Source organism: Peromyscus maniculatus, chromosome 21 (assembly GCF_049852395.1).
Source record: "Peromyscus maniculatus bairdii isolate BWxNUB_F1_BW_parent chromosome 21, HU_Pman_BW_mat_3.1, whole genome shotgun sequence".
NCBI lineage: Eukaryota > Metazoa > Chordata > Mammalia > Rodentia > Cricetidae > Peromyscus > Peromyscus maniculatus.
In genome coordinates this window covers 2,386,920-2,395,294 of record NC_134872.1, presented here as the reverse complement: position 1 = coordinate 2,395,294, position 8,375 = coordinate 2,386,920, and the positions used below count along the sequence as shown (strand labels likewise).

Genomic DNA, 8,375 nt, shown 5'->3' with positions numbered 1-8,375 from the left:
CAGGCTGGCTTTGAACTCAGAGATCTTACTTGGCTCTACCTCTCAAGTTCTCTCTCTCTCCCTCCCTCTCTCCCTCTCTCTCTGTCTCTCTTCTTCCTCTTTTTATGTAGCCTTGGCTGTCCTAAAACTCGCTCTGTAGACCAGGCTGGCCTTGAATTCAGAGATTCACCTGCCTCTGCCTCCCCAATGCTAGGATTGATGGCGTGTGTCACTGCTGCCTGGACCGTTTTCTTTACCTTCACTTTTTGTTTTAGAATTATTTTCTTTGGGTGATGATGAATGCTCGGAGCAAAATACTAAACATTCAGCACTCAAGAAGAGTCTCAGGCCCTCCTAGCCCAGGACCACTGTGATGGTGGCCTCAGGAGGGGAGGGGATGCTGGGCTCAGTGGTTCAGGACTGAGGATGCTAGGCACAGTTGGATTTTACTCCAGAGCTGGTCCAGATTGTGTTGTAAAGGGATTTAGAGTAGGTTGGAGAGGTGGCTCCGGGGTTAAGAACACTGGCTGCTCTTCCGGTTCTGGTGGGTCCGGTGCCTTCTGACCTGACTGCATTGCATGAACGTGGCGCGCAGATACACATGCAGGCAAAACCCACTCATGGGGCTGGAGAGATGGCTCAGTGGATAAGAGCACTGGCTGCTCTTCCAGAGGACCTTGGTTCAATTCCCAGCATCCACATGGCAGCTCACAACTGTAACTCCCGTTCCAGGGGACCCAACACTCATGGTAAAACACCAATGTACATAAAATAAAAATTTTAAAAACCACACCCCTTTCACATGAAAAAAAAATCATGTCTGGGTGTGAGTAGGGAGGAAGAGTGACTGGGTTGAAATCTTGGGAGCCTGAGTGAGGTGGTCCAGGGTCAGGATGGGGCCCAGGTGAGTGCTCTGGGAACAGAGCTTACAAGTGATCAACCACAGGCAGTGGGAACAACGTGTGTGAGGATGGAGTTGTCCTTCAGATACTCAAGGATTCTTGAGGAATCTCTCTGGGGGGAGGTGGTAGGGGGAGCAGGACCCTGGTGCTGGGGCCATCCTGAGGAAGGAAGAAGGAACTGGATTACATGGGGGAGCGTCCTTCCGAGCCTTTGGGGTTGACGCAGTCATCTCTGCATGGGGTCAGGAACCAGGATATCCTGGCTTCTAGTCACCCAGGTGGCTCCCCGTGGAATTCCTTAGATGTCACTGCCTGGGAGGTCCTTTTGTAGGGAAGAGCCGCGCCTGAGAGCAGCCGGCACCGTCCAAAGCGAGGTGGGGGAGGGGGCTCTGAGGCTGTGGTGAGAGTCTGAGGGTGCTAGCTGACCCAGGCGTCCCGCCTCCACCTGTAATTACCACGCTTCCCCACGCGGGGTTTGCCCCCGTTCTGTGGCTTCCAGTAACTATCGGGGATGAAAGGTGGCCTTCCCTGTGATTATGGAGACGACAGGCGGGTACTGATGGGTGCAGGGTGTGGATGGAGGGGGTGTGGAAACTGGGTGGGGCCTCCTGGGGTCTGGGTCACTGATAGGGAGACCTGGCTGATGGGACCTGGGCTGGGGGACTGAAGAGAGGTCACCAGCAGGTTCTTTGTAAACGAGTCTGACCAGTTAAACTCTGATGGGGATTCCTCACGTCACTGGGCTGGCCCCTCCCCACAGACTGGTCACCTCCTTTACCTCCACTATAAAGCCTCTTGGGTTCTCAAGCACTTAGACTCAGAGCACCCCACCCTGGGGGCCAGCAGACAGCCATGATGCTCAACTGGAAGCTGCTGGGGCTCCTGGTCCTTTGCCTGTGTGCTGGAGGTGAGTCGGAGAGGCTGGGAGCACACCTAGGGTGATGGAGAGTCAAGACAACTCACCCTCAGGGAGGGCACCCCCAGGAGGGACGGAGCAAATGGAATGCATGGAGCAGAGGAATTCTGGGGTGTCCAGCGAGGAAGGCAGGGGCACCTCGGTTCTCACTATGTCGCTAGGTCAGGTGGAGGGATGTGACAGGATTTGGGTGTGTGGAGTCACTGGAACTGGGTCTGTGTTGAGGACCGGTTATAACGAGATGGGGCCTGAGTGCCATGTGGGGCCACGACCACTGGGGGCAGTTCAGTGGGGTATCTCGCTAGGTTGGACAGAGCCATTTGGAGGCTTGATCACGTGAGCGGTCCCGATGAGCCTAGGCTTTCACATCATGTGAAGATGGCTTCAGCACTTGGGAAATCCGTGGGAGCACTTTGGGGAGGTTGGTTCTGGGGTTGGTTCTGGGGCCAGCCCAGCCTGTGCTGCTCTAAGGGGGGCCCAGCCTTTGGGTCTGAAGCTGGGTGAGGAGTGGTCTGTGACTCCATCTCTCTCCTTCCTCTTCTACAGGCATCTCAGGCAATGGGGACCCCTCTCCCAGACCCACAGAAGCCCAAGAAGAGGAGGACTCCTCGGCATTGCCCCTGGGCCCCCCAATCCCTGGGGACCCCTGGCCAGGGGTCCCTCCTCTGTTTGATGAACCTCCACCCCCAGGCTCCAACCGTCCCTGGAGAGACCTACCTGATGCGGGCGTCTGGCCCCCAGAGCCCCCCAGCACCAATCCCCCTCACCCTCCTCTGCCTGATGACCCCTGGCCAGCAGGAACCCAGCCCCCAGAAAACCCATGGCCACCTGCCCCTGAGATGGACCATGGATCTCAGGAGGAGCCAGACCTTGACCCACCCCAAGAAGAGTACAGATAGGAGGAGCCCTAGGGAACTTGGGCGAGCGTCCTCAGAACACACCCAAGCTCACCTCTTTCCTCTGCTGCCCCCTGAGGATCTCAGTTTTTCCTAATTGCTTAGCTCACTTCCTAAGGCTCTGGTTGGATTATGTTCAGGTGTCTATGTTCTGCACCCCCCCAACCCCCTTCACCTTGAGGTCCATGTTCAGCCCCTACCCCCCCCCCTCACCTTGAGGTCCATGTTCAGTCCCTACCCCACCCCTTCACCTTGAGGTCCATGTTCAGCCCCTACCCCCCCCTTCACCTTGAGGTCCATGTTCAGCCCCTACCCCCCCCTTCACCTTGAGGTCCATGTTCAGCCCCTACCTTCCCTTTCACCTTGAGGTCCATGTTCAGGTCCTACCCCACCCCTTCACCTTGAGGTCCATGTTCGGCCCCTCCCCCTCCCCCCCTTCACCTTGAGGTCCATGTTCAGCCCCTACCTCTCCCCCCCTTCACCTTGAGGTCCATGTTCAGCCCCCACCCCACCCCCCTTCACCTTGAGGTCCATGTTCAGCCCCCACCCCCACCCCCTTCACCCTGAGGTCCATGTTCAGCCCCTCTACCTTTCTTGGTCAGAGTAAAGTAAAGCACACTCCTACCTCATCCAGCCTGTTCCTGCTCCTCTTTCCAGGCGTCTAGACCTCAACCTCCAGGGAGGGCCTGAGCACTGTGCTCCCTACTGCCTCCTGGTGGCCTTATCTGGGAAATGACAGTTGACCAGGATGGTGCTTCCAACAGGAAAATAAAAGCTGCTTTTTCTTCTGTACTTCTGAATCTAGGTTGCTTCTTCTTCGTCTTCCTCCCCCCCCCCCTCCCCCCGCCTCAGAGCCAGGGTTTCCCTGACTGTCCTGGAACTCACTTTGTAGACCAGGCTGGCCTAGAACTCATAGAGATCCGCTTGCCTCTACCTCCCAAGTACTGGGATTAAAGGCATGCGCCCCCACTGCCCGGGCCCATTTTCTTGATTAATGATTGTTGTGGGAGGGCTCAGTCCACTGTGGACTTTGCCACTCTGGGCAGGTGGTTCTGGATTGTGTAAGAAAGTAGGATGAGCCAGGCAGTGGTGGCACAGGCCTTTAATCCCAGCACTGGGGGGGGGGGGGGGGTGCTGTGGATACCACTCTATATAAATAAAACACTGATGGCCAGTGACCAGGCAGGAAGTAGGTGACCAGGCAGGAAGTATAGGTGGGACAAAGAGAGAGGAGAATTGGGGAAACAGGAAGAAGGAGGAGAGACACTGCAGCCACCGCCAGGACAAGCAGCATGTAAAGACGCCGGTAAGCCACCAGCCACATGGCAAGGTATAGATTTATAGAAATGGGTTAATTTAAGATAAAAGAACAATTAGCAAGAAGCCTGCCACGGCCATACAGTTTATAAGTGATATAAGCGTCTGAGTGATTATTTTATAAGTGAATTGTGGGACTGCGGGGCTTGGGGAACCTGGAGAGAAGCCCTCCAGCAACGGGGGGGGGGGGGGGGGGGAGGGGGGCAGAATCAGGCAGATCTCTGAATTTGAGGCTAGCTTGGTCTACAGAGTGAGTTCTAGAACAGACAGAGAAAGAAACCCTGTCTTAAAAAAAAATTTAAAACAAACAGGATTATAACCCTGATTCCAGCAGCAGGAACGTGGAGCCAGGAGGGACAGGACTATTAACTGACAGCAATGATGCCCACAACCCACCGCCTGTGTGAGTGCCAAAGCCACGTCCTGGCAGGAACACCGTGGGTTCAGGGGAGTCACAGTCACGGCAGGACCTGGAGCAAGTCTGGGCCTGTTACTGGAGGGCTTCTCCATTTCCATAAATCTATACCTTGCCACGTGGCTGGTGGCTTACCGGCGTCTTTACATGCTGCTTGTCCTGGCGGTGGCTGCAGTGTCTCTCCCTCCTTCTTCCTGTTTCCCCAATTCTCCTCTCTCCTTATCCTGCCTATACTTCCTGTCTGGTCACTGGCCATCAGTGTTTTATTTATATAGAGCGATATTCACAGCACATATCTACCATCGGAGTTACATTCCTAGCCTCCTCCTCAAACTTTTTTTTCCTTTAGATTAAATTTTTAAAGCAAGGGTTCCTGTAGCCCAGGCTGTCCTGGAACTCCAGGTTTTACAAATACTGAGATTACAGTGTGTCAACCTTTCCTGCCCCTCAGACTTTCCAGGGGAGATTTTTTCACTGAGGGGCATTCTCAGCCCACTGGGGAAATAAAAACCAATGCTAACCTCTTATAAGGGAGGGGGACTAAAGGAATGGAACAGTCCTGCAGGCCCGGTGTGACCTAGTTAAGGAGCGAGGGCTCTTGATGTCTCTGACCTTGATGCTGTATTGCTGGTTTCTATGTCTTTCCTTCTCTACTTAGTACGGGTTTTGAAGCCGGGCAGTGGTGGCGCACGCCTTTAATCCAGCACTCGGGAGGCAGAGGCAGGCGGATCTCTGTGAGTTCCATTCCAGCCCAGTCTACAAAATGAGTTCCAGGCCAGCCAGCCAGGAATTTTACACAGAAAAACCCTATCTTGAAAAACAAAACAAAACAACAACAAAAAAGAATGGGGTTCCTGAGGCAGGCTGGAGCTTTCTGGCTTTGTATCCTTTTTCTGTTCCGTAATACTTAGCCAAGAGTTGTTCAACAAAGCAAGTTCTTAGCCCCATTTCAGAGGTTAGGATACTGAAGCCAGGTGTAGGTGGTGCCTGTCTGTAGCCGTTTGGGAGCCCGAGGGAGGAGGAATGAAGGTTTGATTCCAGCCTGGGCGGTGTGGTGAGATCCTGTCTCAAGGAAAAGGAAGGCAGGAAGGAAGGGGGAGAGGAAGGAAGGAAGAGAGGGAGGAAGGAAGGAAGGAAGGAAGGAAGGAAGGAAGGAAGGAAGGAAGGAAGGGAGGGAGGGAGGGAGGGAGGGAGGGAGGGAGGGAAGAAGGAAGGAAGGGAGAAAGGGAGGGAGAGAGGAAGGAAGGAAAGTAGGAAGGAAGGGAGAAAGGGAGGGAGGGAAGTAGCGTGTGGGGGGAACAAGACAACTACATTGAGCAATGAGAGATAGCTCACCTGCCCACGACACACCAGTGTGGAAGGCAAGGCCCCGCAGGGTTGCCTGGCTCCAACCCATTCTCAGCTGGATGCAGCAGGTGGACGGTGGATGAGTGGATGAGGTCACTGGGGGTTTCAGTTCCTATTAATAGGCTGCATTTGCATTGACACATGGTAGGTTTTACTGGCTGGGAGGAGACTGGGTGGTTAGGAGTCCTTCACACAGGGAGAGCCATTGTGCCGTCTCTGTCACTTCCTCCCTGTTTCCTTGTCTCTCGCCAGTGAGTGCGTGCGGTGGGTGCAGGGACTCTTGTGTCAACAGGGAGTCATGGAATTAAATGATGGCCCGGAACGGCAGGTTTGCATAACAATAGCGAGGTGTGCATGAGAGTCAATAAACGCTTGGCCAAGGACAGAAAAGAGCTCCATGGGTTCACGGGGTAATCTCCTAATGGGAGCGGGGCACCTGAGGAAGCATCGGTACAGACTCCAGGCAGGAGAGCGTCCTCCTCGACCGGTGAGGAGAGATGGTGTCATCCTGCCTTGGAGATCTCAGGCAGGGAACTCTAACCACTCATTTCTTCCTGTTTCCACACATTCAGCATTTACTGAGACTGTCATGTGGGGTGCGGGTGCCGTGACAGACCCAGGAAGCAGTTTCTGCCCTCCCTGCCCTCAAGGAGCTCCGTGTCTAGGGAAAAAAATAAACACATCAATCATGGTAGCCATAAGACGTATTCCAGTTAAGTTAGAGAGGAGCCCCAAGCGTCTGCCAGCACCGTCCTCAAATTCTCCTGCCTACAGACTTGCTTTGCCCTGAGCTCAGCCTCTCTTACTGATACTGTTTTGTCCCTAGTTGTTCTTTTCTTCCTTTTTTTTTAAGGTCTGGGGACAGTTCTCGGGACCTCATACACGCCACAATAGTTAAGTGCGCTACCCTTGAGCTACGCCTTACGCCTCACCCATTATGATGCTTGTGATATTTATTGTTTGAGACAGGGTCTCATTTGGCCCCAGGCTGTCTTTGAATTCCCCATGTAGCTAAGATATCTTCAAAGGCCTGATTCTCCTGCCTCCACCTCCTGGATGCTGGGGTCACAGCTGTGTGTGCACACTACCATCCCTGGTACTAGGCCTTGAACCCAGAGCACTCTGCACACTGAGGCCCACCCCAGGCTTCCTCCTATTTGTGGTTGTTGTTGCCCAGGGTGGTCTCAAAACCCCAGGATCAAAGGACACTCCGGCCACCAGGCTATGGCAGTGCGAGGTGGAGGCAGGTGGATCTCTGTGAGTTCGAGGCCAGCCTGGTCTACAGAGCGAGATCCAGGACAGCCAGGGCTGCACAGATCCTGTCTAAAAAAAAAAACAAAACAAAACAAACAAACAAAAAAAGGTAGTCCAGCCTCACTCAGCCCCCAAGTGGCTGGATCTAGAGCCTGCAAATATACAATATAGCATCCACTTGCTCATTTATTTGTTTATTTATTTTGAGACAGGATTTCACTAGGTAGCCCTGCATGGCCTGAAACATACTATGTAGCCCAGGCTAGCCTTGAACTCAGAGACCCACCTGCCTCTGCCTCCTGAGTGTTGGTATTAAAGGTGTGCACCACAATACCTGGTTTAAAGTTTTATTTTTTGTTTTGGCAGTCTCTTGATTTGTAGCCCAGGCTGGCCTTGAACTTGTGGCCAATCCTGCTTCAGCTACCACATGTAGCTTTTTTATTTTGTGTTTTGAGACTCGGTCTCACATAGCTCAGGTTGGACTTGAAGTTGCTATGTGATGAAGACGTCTGATCTTCCTGACTCCACCTGGAAGGTGCTGCGATTACAGCCTGCACCACACCCAGACCAGGTTTCTCTGAGAGCCCTCACTTCTGCCGCCAGAGGGCAGCCTAGAGTTTCTTAACCCGTGTTTCTAAGGCGCTCTCCTTTGTTCAGGGCGGTTGTCAGCAGCACAGGGAGAGTCCTCTGGGCCACCAAGGTGAGCCCTCTGAGGTGAGCCAGGCAGCCCAAGTGAGGTCAGAGAAACTGGAGACTTCAGGAAAATCCTGAAGCAGACTACTCGGCTTTACAGTTATTCTTTTTATTTCCTCTTCCATTTTTCGTGTGTGTGTGTGTGTGTGTGTGTGTGTGTGTGTGTGTGTGTGTGTTCACAACAGGATCTGTGTTCACCACAGGATCTGAGCTCAGGTCCTCACACTTGGGCACCGAGCGATCTAACCACTGAGCCATCTTCCCAGACTCTATTCCTTACTCTCACCCATTACTTCAATCCCGTCAGAAGCCAACTCTAAAGCTGGCGACAGTTGTTAGGGGCTTCAGAGTGGCCCTGCTCTCCAGTGGGGCGTGTGACTGCAAACAGATGCATAAAGGTATTTGTGACAGGACATCATGTGGTGGTCGATGCTATGAAGTTCAGTTGCACATATGAGCACACACACAGACACACAGAGGACAGAGAGAGTAGGAGAGACAGACAGACAGACACACACAGAACAGTGAGAAAGTTATGCAGTTCAGAAGAGGTGGGAATGTGGTGGCTAGGACACGCTTTCACGATCACTTATTACGTGTGTGCCACAGAACGTGTGTGGAGTCAGAAGGTAGCTTTCAGGAGAATTTAGTCCTCT

At 53.3% G+C, this 8,375-nt stretch overlaps 1 protein-coding gene across 1 annotated transcript; it reads left to right on the top strand.

The window, feature by feature from the left end:
• The first annotated feature begins 1,595 nt into the window (after window positions 1-1,595).
• Psors1c2 (psoriasis susceptibility 1 candidate 2) lies at window positions 1,596-3,493 on the top strand. Its single transcript, XM_006997305.4, has 2 exons — window positions 1,596-1,788; window positions 2,344-3,493. The coding sequence occupies exons 1-2, from the start codon at window positions 1,734-1,736 to the stop codon at window positions 2,694-2,696; spliced, it is 408 nt and encodes a 135-aa protein (XP_006997367.1). The 5' UTR covers window positions 1,596-1,733; the 3' UTR covers window positions 2,697-3,493.
• The last annotated feature ends 4,882 nt before the right edge of the window (window positions 3,494-8,375 follow it).